The 16343-nt window shown below is 41.7% G+C and overlaps 1 protein-coding gene across 1 annotated transcript; it reads left to right on the top strand.

The window, feature by feature from the left end:
• The first annotated feature begins 2653 nt into the window (after window positions 1-2653).
• irx3a (iroquois homeobox 3a) lies at window positions 2654-6056 on the top strand. Its single transcript, XM_062415725.1, has 2 exons — window positions 2654-3112; window positions 3742-6056. The coding sequence occupies exons 1-2, from the start codon at window positions 2894-2896 to the stop codon at window positions 4801-4803; spliced, it is 1281 nt and encodes a 426-aa protein (XP_062271709.1). The 5' UTR covers window positions 2654-2893; the 3' UTR covers window positions 4804-6056.
• The last annotated feature ends 10287 nt before the right edge of the window (window positions 6057-16343 follow it).

Genomic DNA, 16343 nt, shown 5'->3' with positions numbered 1-16343 from the left:
TTTAATATGATGGGGTTTCTGTGTGGGGGCTCTGCGTGTGTTTGTGAACAGAGTCCCAGAACCAGCTGGCTGAGGGGGCTTCCCTCTAGGGTCTCTGTAGGTGACTGCTTTGTTATGGAGCGTGTCAGAGTCATTTTCTTTAGGTGATTATAAAATCTGAATACTTTCTTTTAATTGTTTAAAATGAGTGGCTATCATCCGAATTCTGATCTTCGTGTATTATTTGGAGTTCGGATTTGAAGAATTCTGCTTGCAGAGTCTAAACTTGGTGTTTAGTAAAATCTAAGCTGGCGAGTGGACCCCAGATCGCACCACCATAAAGGGGAATAGGTTCAATAACGGAGTCAAATATTTGAAGCCAAGTTGATGTTCAGTGCTCTCTCTCTCTCTCTCTCTCTCTCTCTCTCTCTCTCTCTCTCTTCTCTCTGACGTCCTTTTTCTTCTTTCTTCTTCTCTTTATTCTTTACACTTACTAGGCGGCTGTGTAGCCTATCTAAATGTCAAATACCATCCACTTATCTTTAACCACTCTTTACTTCACTGTCTGGACCGACTCAGTTTGCATGTGTGTGTGTGTGTGTGTGTGTGTGTGTGTGTGTGTGTGTGTGTGTGTGTGTGTGTGTGTGTGTGTGTGTGTGCGTTTGTGCATGTGTGTGTGTGTGTGTGCTCGCACGCGTGCGTAGGTGCTTGCGTGTGTGTGTGTGTGTGTGTGTGTGTATGTGCGCGCGCGCGCGCGCGTTCACGCATGTGTGTGTCAAGTGTGAGCGTGCTATTGACTGCTATGTAGTGATTACCATTCCGGTCGGATGGCACCAGCAAGCCGCTGTAATTAATAACCCCATAATCCGGGTTGGGGTGGATGTCGGCGAAGAACACACACAGATTCAGGACAGAGGTTTACAGAAATAAGGCGTATCCTTATGGTAGCTCTATATAAGAAATTATAGCTGCTATTATCCCTCCCAGACAATGATAACTATCTGCTTCAAAAGAAGATTAAAGGTTTATACAAGTTCAGAGTTCTTGGAAACCCGGATCGCATTATCAAAACTAAACTGAGATTGATGAGATTTCATCTCGCTGTCAGTATTGCATTGAGACTTACCCACATTCAAATAAAGTGCATGAAATAATAATTCAACCTCTGGTGTTGTTTTGCAAACGATTAACAAAACAGATGCTGGTACAAAGTCGGGTTGAAATGCGATTATGGTTGTCCTGTACACACTTTTCTATATTGATTCATGGAATTTCAATTCTGACTCCCTTGTTTTGTTTTAATCCGGTATTATTTACAAGAAACATCAGGTTGCATCAAAATTATCAAATGGATTTCCTGAAGGTGCGGTCTTTCCGGATTTGTTGTTTTAGTGGATTAAGATATTTTACTTAAAAACAGTAACCTAAATTATTCGTTGACTTACTTCGAACAATATGTTTATCCATGAATAATAATAATAATAATAATAATAATAATAATAATAATAATAATAATTATTATTATTATTATTATTATTATTATTATTATTATTATTATTATTATTATGGTTGTTTTGTTTATTCTATTTAATTTAAATGTATTTATTTGTTGTCTTTGCTTATTGGAATCCGTGTATTGTTTATTCTGTTTCACCAGAATAAACATCTCTCTCACTATAATGTTTATTACTTATCATTGCTGGTACTTTACACTTAGTCTTCATTAACAGTGTAATCCGTCTATCGTCAGCTCTCTCTTTGATGTCAAGTGGCTACATGGAGACCCGTTTGATGTCTTAAATTAAAGAATGAATTAAAAGCGATTCGCCTGCCACCAAGAGCCCATAACACCTCAGACCCGGTGTAAGAAAACACAGCTTGCACACAGTGATGTAGCGATAAATAGGTGTGTATAACCTGTGATAGAGGGTCATTACAAAACATGACCACCGGCAGTAGTTACAAACACATTACTTAGTATTTATTTTCAACATTTCTGCTTGTCATTTACAAGTGTGTGATATTGACTGTTAAGATTTTGGGGGGATTTAAATGTATATTAGTTTTTAAAAGTGTGTGTAAACTCTACTCCCTTCATAGAAAAGAAGATAAAACTGGCTTACACTCAGTTTTACTTTACAATTTGACTTTCTTTAACCAACAGTCTACCTTCTTTAAAGGTGGGTCTCCAAGTTTGGTTCGTCAACTTTCTGTCCGTATTTGTGTTTTTTTTTTTTTAAAAAGCGTCAGACAAAGAAAGTGAATCAGTCACTGACACCGCATATTTACAGTTGTTCAAATGGACAAAAAAAAGTGAATTAACACAAAAAAATTGTGGTAGGACAGACGAGAACAAGTAACGAATGAAATAGATTGGCGAGCCATAAAATGAGATTTGAAACCCCATTCAAATAAGAGCTCGCGAAGTCAGTGCACACTTATCCGAGAGAGAGAGAGAGAGAGAGAGAGAGAGAGAGAGAGAGAGAGAGAGAGAGAGAGAGAGAGAGAGAGAGAGAGAGAGAGAGAGAGGAGGGAGGGAGGGAGGGAGAAAGAGAGAGAGCGCTGTTTGGTGTGTGGCGTGTATGAGAGGGGTGAGATTTGAGAAATAGGAGGGGCTTCTAAACGACTAGAAATGTCAATCTGAGCAAGGGAGTCCCAATAATCTAAAGCAATCTGTAAGGACCTGACCTTAGTCCATCCAGATCAATAGGGAAGTGAGGGTGGAAAGAAGAAGAAGAAGAGGAAGAAATAAGGGGCGCAACCGGATCGTTTACACTGGCTGTTCCCGAGGAAATATAGACTTCCCTTGCTTGCACCTTTTGTTGCTCACATGCTCACACTGTAAAAGTGGATATCGAGGCAATTCCCTTGATTTGTGTGATTGCAGCAGACTTTTTCCCCCTTTCCTGCCACCATGTCTTTCCCTCAGCTGGGATATCAGTACATCCGACCGATATACCCGCAGGAGCGCCAGGGGATCGCCAGCAATGCCCGGGCCGGGACAGAGCTCAGTCCGTCAGGCGCACTCTCCAACGTCCTCTCCACTATGTATGGATCTCCTTTCGCCGCAGCAGCGCAAGGCTATGGAGCGTTTCTCCCGTACTCAAACGATATATCAATATTCAATCAATTGGTGAGTAACTCCGCGCTCTTTTAAATCTCTCATAAGTCAGTCTACATATTAACACCTGAAAAGAAAAGATGGAACTACGCAGGGCCTCGAAGAGAGGGTTATTGTCACTTTTTAAGTCTAAACTTTAGGAGCGCCGTGGTGAACTTTGTTGTTGAATTGTTTTGTGAAAATGTTGTTGAACGTGGTTAAAAATGAACACCTTAACAAACTGGGCTTTAGGTTTAAGGTTGACTAAAATAAATTAGAAAGTGATGGCAAAAGAGTGAATAAAATGTTGCAAAGTACTGTGGGTTTACTGGTTTAGGTGGGCTATAAGTTTCTAAAAGTAAAGTGTTGTCTTTCGAAGTATTTGATTTATTGACATTTTAAAAATATATTTCAAAATTTCGTTCAGTTTTGAGACCAGTGGGACATAATTAAGGATTAAATTGTGACAAAAATACATTAACCGTTTTGTTTGTTTACACTTCAAAGATATCCTCATTATTGTTTAATTACTGTAAATTCTAAAACCTTACTGTGGGAGCATGGTAATATTCCTCTTAAAGAAGAATTTCAGAACAAGTACTTGTTTATGGTATTCATTTTTTAAAGAATCCCTCTGACTCGTTGATTCTTTGTCTTTGCAGGGTGCTCAGTATGAACTGAAAGACAGTCCCGGCGTCCAGCACCCAGGGTTTGCCCACCATCACCCTGCTTTTTATCCATATGGCCAATATCAGTTTGGTGACCCGTCCAGACCCAAAAACGCCACGAGGGAGAGCACCAGCACCCTGAAGGCCTGGCTCAGTGAACACCGCAAGAACCCCTACCCAACCAAGGGCGAGAAGATCATGCTGGCCATCATCACCAAAATGACTCTCACCCAGGTGTCCACCTGGTTCGCCAACGCCAGGAGGAGGCTAAAGAAGGAGAACAAGATGACCTGGACCCCCCGGAACCGCACCGACGAAGAGGGAAATGTTTACCCCAGCGATCACGAAGGGGAGGAGGGGGACAAGAGGGAGGACGAGGAGGAGATCGACTTGGAGAACATCGACACGGAAAATATCGAGAACAAGGACGACTTGGACGACCAGGACGACCTGCATTCAGATATTAAACTAGACGGGAGGAGTGACTCTGAGATTTCTGACGGCTATGAGGATTTACAAGGGCCCGACCAGAGGTTTCTAAAGGCTGTGGGGAAAGAGGGCAAAGACGTGGAGAGAGGAGGAGAGCACTTCCACAGCCACCACCTCCACCATCACCACTCGTCTTTGGAAATCAAAACGTCCCAGCCAAACGGAGAACAGCTCAAACTGAACCCGGTGTCCGTTAACTCACCGCCCTCAGAAAACAACCCAGCCCCAGCCCAAAAGCCAAAGATTTGGTCTTTGGCAGAGACAGCCACGGCCCCTGACAATCCGCGCAAATCGCCACAAATGAACGGCAGCAACTCTGCAGGGCCGGTCGCCCAGACCATAATCGCCCCTCACAGACTCATCTCTTCTTGTCCCGTTGGGAAAATCCAGAACTGGACGAACCGAGCCTTCTCGGCGCACCAGCTGGCTTTACTGAACTCCAATCATTATCTGGGACTGGCAAACCAGGCCACTGCCACCAGCCTGGCCCTCTACAGCAGCAGGCAAACGGAGGACAAGAGTCATAGTTCAGAGACTCCAGTCACAGGTACATGTCCCCGACACTGAGACGCGCATGTATAAATAACTACAAAAACAAAGACACTAGTCCATTGCCCGTCATTCATTTCTATTATTTTAGACCTCCTTTTGCCTTCTTTGCCTGTTGATGGATTTCTTTCTCTATAGGCCACACAGATGAACAGTGTTACAATGTTACAGCTTACAGAATATAGTGTGTGTGTGTGTGTGTGTGTGTGTGTGTGTGTGTGTGTGTGTGTGTGTGTGTGTGTGTGTGTGTGTGTGCTTTGAAAAATGTCCGAGAGGTTTATTGAAGCAAATGCAGATGAGAAAGCATTTAACAAAAACACAAATGTTGAATTGGATGAAAACTGTTCTTGATTTGTATGCCCCCCTTTAAAAAAAATGGTATTGTTACATCCATGTGATATTAAGGCCTTTTTGCTTGTATTTAATTGTTTACATTACAGCCCATTAAACCAACCAACTTTCAACACTAAATTCACTGATGCCCAGCATGGGCTCTGATAATAGGCAGTTTAATGAATGCATTTTTAATTTTCATTGCCACTATTTCAGAGAGATCTTAGTGCCTTGGATGCAGAGAAAAAGTTGTTACAAACAGCTTCCCACCCAGTTCAAACATAGTGAGGATGTCACTTAATGACATTTGGGGATTTTCTATTAGATGTCATATCACATTTTCTATTTTAAACGCCATATTTACCCAAATTAGCTTTTATTCGAAGATTTTTTTCCCTGTGTGTGCGCTTGTGTTATTTCGTCAAGGCCTATGTTACACTTACTTGTTTGGTCATGCAAATGAGCTCAATGCAAATTCACGACAGGCTCGTTTTTGAAAGGCAATTGTCACTTTTATATCACTTTGTATTTTAGCTCTTCATGAGGCTATTATTAGTGGTTTTTTAGATCACTTTTTTTCATTCTGTTTTATCCCTGTGTATTTCAGACCTCAGAACCAACTAGAAGCAGCAGTGGTTCTTTCGGCTTTTTCCTCCCCATAACCCTTCACTCATCCTCTTTTTTTCTTTTAATTTGAATATGGAATGTAAAATAAGAATAATACATCTCTGTATACTTACATTGTAAGCATGTCCTGTGTAAAACTGCTAATGTAATAATGTATGAACCTGTAGTCTGTGAGTTTTTTTTTGTTTTGTTTTTTTTGTAAGTTCTGTGAGGATTTGATGTTCAAATGTTTTGTATATAAAGTTAAGAATATGTACATACTTGTGAACCAAATTGTACAAGAAAGTCTATATTTTGGCTAATAAATGAATTGCTGCAACTTTAAAAAAATATATATATTGTTGGTTTTTGGCCGAGGTATTTTGACAGCTGCTTTTGATGCTGGTTGTTATTGTGCATTGCAGCTGGAATTGCATTGCTTTGGTTTTGCATGTGTGATAGTGGACAGCCTGAGGCACAGACTTCATCCTCCGTGATAAGTAAATATTCGAGAGGGATTTATCATACTTTTATATTGGAGGGACTTAAGGCTAATTAGCCAGTATTGCGGCATACATTTGGATATTAATGTTGTGGGATTATCCTCATAGAGGCGTAGTGGTCGCATTAAAATGAATAATTCTTTCATTAATTTTCCTCTGAAATGGTACGGTCTATAAAGAGACTTTAGGTAATGAATGGCTGTTTGAGGATCGTTGCTGCTTGGTCACAGTGTTTCAGTTGATCCTAAAGATGGATTTTAGCTTTGCAGTGCGACTCCCACATCTCATCATGCTCAATTTGTAATGCTTTTGCTCTTCACATATATCATACATTTTCCTCCAACTAATGCTGCTCTTATAATTGTAATATATCGTCGCTGTAAAACTAATAATAACATCATTTATTTTGTTTGTCCGTGATGTGATCATTTGCATGTGTGAACCCTTAGCAGAGGAAGTTTATGTAAACTTAGTGTTGGAGCTCCCTCTACAGTCACTTGCAGTCGGCCATATTCTACTGCAAGCACACACATACACACACACTCACACACACATAGACACACACTCTTCAGAAGCAGCTTTGTTTTTTTTGTTTTTTTGGCTCACTCCTAATTTATCCATCAGATGTGATAAAAAAATCGACAGAAACATTTACTGTCACGATGTCTTTTTTTATTTCTTTTTATTTCTTTTAGAAACGTGTTTTCAAGCCTTAGTGTTGTGATTTCATTATTTTAAAACGCAGTGCATGTGTCCAAAGGAATCAATAGATCTGTTTTAATACTTTAAAAAAAATCATCCATGGATTTAAAAATGTTGAAGAAAAACAGACACATGCTATTCAGTTTAGGCCACAAGAAACTAAACTTTTAGTATGAAATGATTTAAAACGTACCAAAAATGTACCCAAAGGAACAATAAATAAACTGATTTAATATAGCATGCAAAAATATATCAAAAATGTTCAGGCCTATTGTCAACAGTCGCCAGTAGTAATTCTAAAACATGATGGCAGCCATGCTGGACTTTCAGATCACAGGACTTCTAAATCATCCATGAAAACGCACTCAGTCGTTTATCTCTAGTTATCTCTTTGAAATCAGGCATGCTGAAATAAAAGAAAGAAAATGGAAAATAGAAAAGGGAAGAAAGAAAAAAATCAATAAAGCAAAAAAAAAAAAAAAAAAAAAAAAATGCCGTCAATATTGAAATTATTCATATTTCTTCGAGATTATAAAACATCTCCAGCCTTTAAAAGACTCATAGGAGACATGGAAGTCTTAGTAATGCAAATTCTTATTTTTCTTTTTATCTAGCTCATTTGAAAGCAGTCAAAATATATTAACGATTAAGACGTTCAGAAACTTCATTTTAGGAGGCAAAATTAGATTTCCTTATTTATCGTCCTTCAAACGAAAACCAATCAACAGAATACGGTTTTCGTTGACACTGAAACGTTTTACTCATCTTCTCTTGATTTCATATTTTTATTTAAGTTGATTATTTAGATTTTGGTGGACTTGGATTCATTATGATGGTATTTTTATATTTTAAAATACACGCACGCACACAATCTGGCACACATTCCTCGACTAGAATCAGATGGTCAAAGAGAACAATCTCTCCTTTTTTTCTTCTTCTTTTTTTTGTTTTGTTTTAAATGTCTGCGATTCACAGCAGCAAAGCAGATGAAAAACGCTGATTCGTTGGAGCCGTATCCTCTCTGTGTTTAGGATATGCTTTAAACAAACCCCAACTCAGCCAAGGGAAAGACTCCGGAGCCTTTTGGAGCTCCTCTCACCATGTTGCCTTCCTGTCTAATCAATTATCTTCCTTGAGAGCCCCATCTAACCACGCGATGCATATTCATAAGTGGCATCAGCCAGCTGATTGATGTAATAGTCCCCCCCACCCCCTGCCTCCCCCACTCCCCCTTTGTTTTTTTTGTAGGCTCTTGTCCACTTCCTTTGGTTGAAGGAAGTTGCTTTGAATTACAAGCATTACACTAACGTTTATGATTCATAATTATACAGCATAAAAGAAAATGAGGGATGTTACATATGGCAACAAACAAAATAATCAAAACAGAAAAAATCAAAAGCTTTTAAAATGATTTTTTAAATGCATTTTATTTAAAAAAAAAAAATTATACCACTTACCATGATATATTATTATATGTATTATACATTAACATTTACCTTAAAATTAAGCATTTTATTAAAAAAAAAAAAAAAAAAAAAAAGGTGGACTATAAACTGAACTTCATCATAAATACTGATGCTTATTTCTTCAGTTGTACTGTCAGTATTTCTTCGGGATGTTTGCTCCTGAGGGGCCAAGAACAAGCCTCCTCTTGATCACAAGGATTCAATTGAAATGCTACTGAAGGGACAGTGATTGTGTCAGGAGCTCAGGGCCTCTCTTCTGATCAGTGCATGAAATTAGGGATTAAAATGCCTCGGCAGAAACAAAGTAATCATGTCTGCTTATGTCGCCATACGTGTCCAACCTGCTCCTGGTTACAGAGAGCAAATGGAATGCATTAGCTAACATTTTGCTCTGAGCTACACAGGGACCATTTCCAGTGGGGCATGGTGTGTCACTCATTTTCTCGCACGTTAAGTGGATGTTCTCCTGGCTAATGAGCAATAATCAACATTGACTCCTCTTCTTATTTCTGAGGTCCATGTTGTGTTAAATGCTCAGAGTCTGGGGGCACACTGTAGCACTTTAGTACCTAAAAAGCACAGAAAACCCACCTGACCAGGAGACTCTGAGAAAAGTAAAGGAGTTAAGGTAGAATTTAAAATACTTTGAGAGTATACAAAAAAACCTACTAGGTTATAAAGTAATATGACATCATAGATTTTTCAGATTTAAATTTACCACATTATAAAGAAATAGATTCTCAGTTATACTCACTGTCGTGTAATAATTTACAAATGAACCAGTAGTTCAGCAGTATTAAGAGTGTGGGGAATACAGATGATTTTGACACAGTGCTAATAAATTGTATTTCATCATCTAATAACATTGCATATGTTGTCCTGAGCGCTGTTGACTGCTGCTCCCTTTTGCCTTCAATACTCAGAAGACAGAACAGTTACAGGGGTGAAAAAAGTAATGTGGGGTTAAACAGCCATTTAGGAAGGGAAAAATCTGAGGAAGATGGAATCATTAAAAGGAAATCTAATCTTTCGAAACGTTCATTGATCTGGGAGAAGGTGGTCAGCGGTTCCAGGCAGCTGAAAGGGTTGGGCCAATGGAGCCATCAGAGGGCCTTGTGTGAATGGGGAGAAACCGTGGAGTAAATAAACACTATAGCAGCCCATTGGAGGGGGCCAGAGGTGCCCTGTGAAAGAGGAGGCTGCTCCAAATAAAGAGGGTCAGTCTTGTGTTTTCACCTCATCCACCCCTTCTGTCATTGTAGCCCCACCACCAGTGCCACCTCCTCCTGCCCCCAGCCTGGACCGCTCTGCCACACCCCCTCCTGCCACTGAGACAGACAAATGTCAACTCCTTTGTGGACCTAGTCAGGCTTAGAAGCGGCCCACTGTCTTTGTGCGGTGGACTAATCCTTTTATGAGCCACTGTCAACCGCGCCCCCACCCAGTGCCTGCACCGGCCAAAAGAGTTGCTGCCCTTTTGCAAGCATTCGGCCTGCGTGTTAGTTGACCGCAAGAGGAGTGGGGATCTGCTCTCGAGAACACATGTCCCACACACACCACATACCTCCATACACAGGCTTACAGGCCGCAGCACTCCGCGGCAGCTTGTTACAGCGGTCGTACTCGAGAGCCGAAAAAAGAGAAGGTGGCTAGCTCAATTTTACCCCTGCCAAAGATATGCGACTTCTGTGTCTCCTGCATGTTTCATGGCACATTCATTATTGAGAATGTAAGTGAAAGTGCAGCAGCAACATGTTAAAGAATAGCCAGGGAGCAGGGAGAGAGGGGTTGTTGTGTTTCCCCGGGCTGAGCAAAGGACAAAAGGCCCAGTAGGAATGACATTCTCTGGGGCCGAAGCGGGAGAGAGGGAGGGCACTGATTTCATGCCTTTTGTTGATGTAGGTTAGAGAGAGGAATTCTTTCACTGAATCCGAAAGGCAACAAGTGGGGAAGGGGGCGACAGGCCGACAGGCCAGAGGGAGAGGCGTTGGGGCTTTTGCCGTTCACCCAGCTGAAAGATTGTGCTTTTCTCAGCCCCCCTTCAGATCCTTCAGACAGGCCCGAGTTACAGGGCAATTATGGAAATGCTGCTTTGAAGCCGAGCATGGCCCTTTTTCAGTTCTTCCTCAGGACAAAGCAAAGGCAATAAGGGCTTTTTATGCACCCTCCTCTATAAAACATGTTTCAGCCCCAGCATGTGTATGTTCCTAACTTTTCCTCTCTAACTCACACTATATTGTAGTGAGTGTTGACACTTGTGAATATTCTTTTAAAAAAGAGTGTAAAAGAAAATTATAGGAACTTTGTTTTTGTTTTTTATGGGAATATTACATATAGGACAATTTAACACGTTTCTGAGGCAGAACGGCATTCTCTCATCTCTTTACTGTGTCAATCTCCCTATAAAGCGTTTACTGAGGAGATGAGCAGAGGGGTGGGTTTATAAAAAACGCCTGGCCTCATAGCTGCTTCAACAGCTGCACGATTTAACCAGCCTGATGTCCCCTCTCCGCACCCTCCCAGTTCACACGTCACTAACAGTGGCCCAGCAAACCATCAGCCCTGCGCTTTCTCAGCTTTGTACATTAGTCAGCGGTGTAGCACAGAATTTCGCCACCTCATGTGAACTAATAAGACACATTTTCTCCGGCTTTTGAGAGGATCGCAAGAGAGTGATGTCTCTACATCACCCGACACAGCAGAGGCCTTGTACAACAGTGCCTTTACACTCCGAGCATATCTGACAAATGCCAATACTCTAGCTTTCACTCATCACTGTTAATGAGAGGACATATTTTGGACGTTTCCAATATTTGTACAGACTTCATACATTATGAAGGCTCTTTTATTCACAGTACCAGGCGGAGGGGACAAGGGCAGGGTCGGGTGGGGGTGCAGTCATGACTCTTTAGGATTGGCTGACTCGTGAAGGGAACTTAATAAATTCTTCCTCCTTGGAACACTGTCAAACAAGTCCTTTCTTACATCTCCCATGAATACATTACCAGCCAGCTTGATTGATTAGAGACCCTCATGAGAGGGTGAACCGATGAACCGACTCCCCCGGTGTGATTAATAGACTTTATTAAGAGAGTCCTCTCCTTTTTAATAATGGTAATGTAAAGGAAGGCGTGGTGGGGGTAGGGGGGGGGGGGGGGGGGTGCAGGAAGTCTAACGATGATCACTGGTGCTGTCCCTCTCTTTGATCCACATCCCCTCTAGTTTGAGTTCATTTTCACAACCTCAAACTAGCTATATCCATCACCTCCATATCAGTGCCACACACTGCAGATATGAGGTTCCCTTTTATATACTGTTTTCACTTTTGCGCCTGCATACTGCCAATATTAAACTCTTTTAAAAAGTCTGATGTCTAATTCACTAAGTTCTCTCCTGGGTAATATGAGACGCTGGATTGATTTGGATTCCTGCTCACAGTTTACAGCTAAATGAAATTGACTCAGTATCCATGAAACATCTTTAATAGGCCTGATATTAAACTAAGTGATGACTGTATAACTCTGCACCTGATGCCTTTTTTGAGGTATGGTGGTGTGTGTTTGAGCGTAAGCATCTATTCATGCGTATCTCTACTTGTGGGCATTATTTTGTGTTCAAAGGGAATTCAAAAATAAACTGACAGATCTCATTATCCGCTTATTTTACTGTTAGCACTTCTCCACTTTACATAATTATTCTTCAGTCTAGGGGTACTATGACCCTTGACCTCCTCCTGCTTGGTTGCTTCATAAGTTATTGATTCAGGAATTTATAACAAAACATTTGACGTTATTGTGGATAATACTTTTACTCATGCTAAGATAGACTGCATAGATAGACTGTGTGCGTGCTTCACTGTTTAAATTAAGGCTTTCATTCAGTAGGTATGTGTATCCAAACAGCTCACGGGCTAATCATTGTTCATGAGAACTAGAATGGTGTTGGTAGGGGTAAACCATGTACAGGAAATTTTTTAGCCACCCAGAGCTGAGCCTGCTTATCAGCAAAACACAGGAACAACGGAGACTTTACGAGGACTGGGCAAAGCAGCTCCAACTTATCACCATGCTGTATTTTGCAATACACCACCGCAAGTGATTTATTCAAACATGGATACCACAGATAGGGCTATTCACATCCCACTGCATTACTCCATGACCCAGACAGGTTCAGTTTACGTTGCTGCTACATATCAGACGCACACAAACACAAGCATCTATGACATCACCAGACAAGCCAAGTGTTGCTCGCTGCTGCTGTAAACCTGAGAGGGAGGTCGATAACAGCAGGTGAGAGGGCTTCGCTGTGTAATGATGATGCCTACCAGTGTCTACGTTGTAAACCCTGCTATTGATTCTCTTCAGTTCAGCCAATAGTCTCCACAATCTTCCATGCCTGAAAGTATACAGTAATGTGTCTGCATAGAATCCAATATCCGCTGCTATTAATGAATACTGACAAGCAGCTCAACCTTTGTATTTTTATTTTGATTAACTGAGTTAGTCTGAGAGCACTCAGAGCACAGATCCTGTTTGCAAGGGAGACCTGGCCAAGACCACAGTAGCACATTTGGTTACAGTCATTTACAGAAAATGTAGTAAAAATAAACACATATCATAATGAGAAGTAAAGAAAATAGGAAGTGGAGAAACATGACTGAGAACGAGAGAAATAGAAGACAGACTAAGAAAGGCACAGTGCTAAAACAGTAACTATATGTTTATACAAAGTGTTTACCACAGGTTTTACTAGGGGTATAAATAATGGATTTGCCAGTCTATCATGCAGTATGAGGTTGGGTGACATGCTTCCTCGTACTCCATGGGGAGTTTAAAAGTATATATGCTAAAGCCAGAGGAAAAGAGGAGGCAGAGAAAGTACTCTATTCTTCTCAACTTTTCTTTGTGCTTAGATAAACTTGTTGTCAGGCACATTGTCAGCCACTCCAGCGTGACACCTCACAGCCAGATAATGGCATTGCCATGCAAATGAGAGATAGTGAAAGCTATCCCACTAGTGTGTGCGTGTGTGTGTGTATGTGCATGTGTGTGCATTCATGCATGCATCTGTTTTGTTAGTGTTTATTAGAGAATGAAAGGGTGGGCGACAGAGTGATTCAACAGTGGCATGAGGATAGATTGGTGCCTTGTCCATAATAAGCAAACTAAATGCATGCTGAAGGAAGATTGTTGAGCAAAATTCTGCTCTCAGTCTACTCATTCTCATCTTCTCCTGTGAAATTTACCTCATCTAGTCAAGACAAGTTGCCTTAAGACATTGTAGGCAAAAATTGGAAACTGAAGTTTAAACAGTTTATCAGAACCAAATTCACTTAAATTACCAAGTAGAATCCATTTACAGTAATGAGACTGCAGAAGTTAAGATTATAGAGTTACACAAGACGAGTCAAACCTTTACAAGACAATCAAACTTCATATACAGTGTGCAGGGACAGTGTCAAGCAGGCTGCTGACACTAAACAATATGTTGATCTGACCAGGATAAAGTACAACCTTCTACTCGTCTCTTGTCAAGAGACAAGCCAGGAAGTAGGACGTGAGATCTTGTGAGACACAGGGCAGAGAAGTGTCTGAACAAGCCAGGCACTGAGTATGAAAGCTCTCTGCCATCTCCAGCTGTGTAGGCTTTCTAGGTTCTGTCTCTTTGTGGCGATTGGGCACAATGAAGTGGCGATCGGACAAACAGAGAGGGGTGGGCACTGTGTCACTGTCTCCCCTTCCAGAAGGGCAAGTACAACCCGCCCTCTACTGTTGTCATGCTAAGACAGCAGCGTTCACAGGAACTGTACCCCTATTCACACATACCAACCTCAAACCAACCCTCACCCAAGGAAAGACGTGGCAACCTCATTCAGTTTCCTCCTACTTATATCCATGCTTCCTCTCCGAGACAAAAGCAATGAATTTCTTGAAAGAATTAACATTGCTCCCACCAATCTGTGAATACACTCAGTTAGCTGATGACTTAAGGGCAAGGAGTATGGACCTTGAGCTCCCCTGGGCCTCATCACTAAGAAGCACAGCCTTCATCTGTAAAAGACCCTGAGAACAGGCATATCTAATGTCATTTTACAGGTAGATAGAGCGAGAGATTGGGGAGTAATTGGAAGTAATAACAGATAGCTCTCTTTCAATCCCACAGGACTTCTCTCTTCCTACACCACCAAATTCCCAGAAGACTCTTAGGCATATTTGCCGTTGCGCAAAAGAAATATACAGCAGATGAACTGTGACCTTTGTTCCCCTTCCCTGAAGGTCACCGGTCCACTTTACATACACAGATGAGGTCTGCTTTTCCGGAAATGATAAGACAAACAGCAGAGAAGAGGTAAGGTCAGCGAGTTAAACCAACAGCTAGAATGACAGTTAATTGGCCGGAGGGTAGTGTAACTGTCATCCATTGTGTAACTGTCATCCATTTCCCCTGGGCTGACTTGGGAAGACCCCCCCCCCTGGCTGCCTCCACTCTTTCTCCAGAGACCTCCACTCCACACAAGAAAGCTCACTTATCAGCTGTCTCCCACAGGTTCAACCAGTGGACATTAGCGCGGAGGGAAAACAAAATGATTATATTGCCTCCGATTTGATTATTACTTCATCATTATTGTTTATATTGTGGTAATACACAATAAAGACTGTGACAAGTGAGGAGATGAAATGTCAAAGTGAATTACAGGCATATGCAGAAGCTGGCCGCAAATCAGCTGGCAGAGCTAAAAGGTCTTTCTTGCTAATTGCTCATATCCTACCAGCAGTGAGAAGCGTCCAGCCACTGTGCAATAGGCTGGCTGACTGAGAGTAGACAGATAAGACAATGTGTATGGATGATTCGACCCATGCTCTAATGACTTGTTTAGTCCTGTGTGTCAGAAGCAGTGACACATAGAGGATGGCATGGAAGCTCTTGGGCCTTCTGTGCATCTCTGTGTGTGTGTGTGTGTGTGTGTGTGTGTGTGTGTGTGTGTGTGTGTGTGTGTGTGTGTGTGTGTGTGTGTGTGTGTGTGTGTGTGTGTGTGTGTGTGTGTGTGTGTGTGTGTATGTGTGTGTGTGTGCAAAGACAGAGGCAGAGATGGGAAAATAACTCCCTACACAGCACTTAGAATAAGTGTGTGTGTGTGTTGATGTGAGTGGGTGTATGCAGGAGGAGACCACATGCATGTATAAGGGGGAGTGATGGTTTTAGCAGAATCTGTCTCCCTGATTTTGCAGGGCCAGGGATAGGGGTGTGAAAGGCGAGAGAGAGTGTGTGCGTGTGGGAGATAATAGGCCTTTCTCCACGCCACTCAGCATTTTGCTGGCACGCAGCTGGCACACAGCTGGCCATCCAACTAAACTGTCCCGGCCCCTTTTTCCCTTTCTGCACCCTCCTTCTGCGCCACCCCCCTACAGAATGCCAGACACGCAGGGTAAGGGAATACAGGGGAAGAGGGATAAGACAGAAAGAAAAACATTAGCGTTATTGGGGAATAGGAAGGAGGAAGTTATGATGGGGCCCACCGCTCCCAAGATCCATCTGGGGCTTGGCGGGAGGGGATCCGTCAGTGACAGACAGGTGTTCCTCAGCAGCCACACTAATCCTTATCCAGCCCCTCTGCTCCAAGGCCCGCAGGGACTATCTCCATGCTTCCACTGCTCCCCTTGATATCCTAGCTACTTGTTCTGTGCTTCACGGTCACTTTGACTTTGTCAGGTACAGTGTACACAGAAAAATTATTTAACCAATAGATTGATACACAGGGTAAACCAATTCCGGAACAGTTTAATTTTGAGCTAAAAAACATCAACAACTGGGAGTGAATTTGGGGATTAGAATTAGAGAGCATACATTTAACTTATTTAACTTTTTTATTTATTTGACTGTATGGGACATGTAATCCCTCTTTTACCATCCTTTGATACAAAAGTGCAATGTCACTTTGGTGGTTCAA

This window comes from Scomber scombrus, chromosome 1 (assembly GCF_963691925.1).
Source record: "Scomber scombrus chromosome 1, fScoSco1.1, whole genome shotgun sequence".
NCBI classification, from domain to species: domain Eukaryota; kingdom Metazoa; phylum Chordata; class Actinopteri; order Scombriformes; family Scombridae; genus Scomber; species Scomber scombrus.
Note: the sequence above shows the minus strand (reverse complement) of the source record. Positions and strands in the feature narration are given on the sequence as shown.

Excerpts from the sequence above, each read along its gene's own strand:
- irx3a (XM_062415725.1), top strand. The coding sequence starts at position 2,894 with ATGTCTTTCCCTCAGCTGGGATATCAGTACATCCGACCGATATACCCG. Across the intron at positions 3,113-3,741 it reads TATCAATATTCAATCAATTG|GGTGCTCAGTATGAACTGAA; the intron begins GTGAGTAACTCC and ends TTGTCTTTGCAG.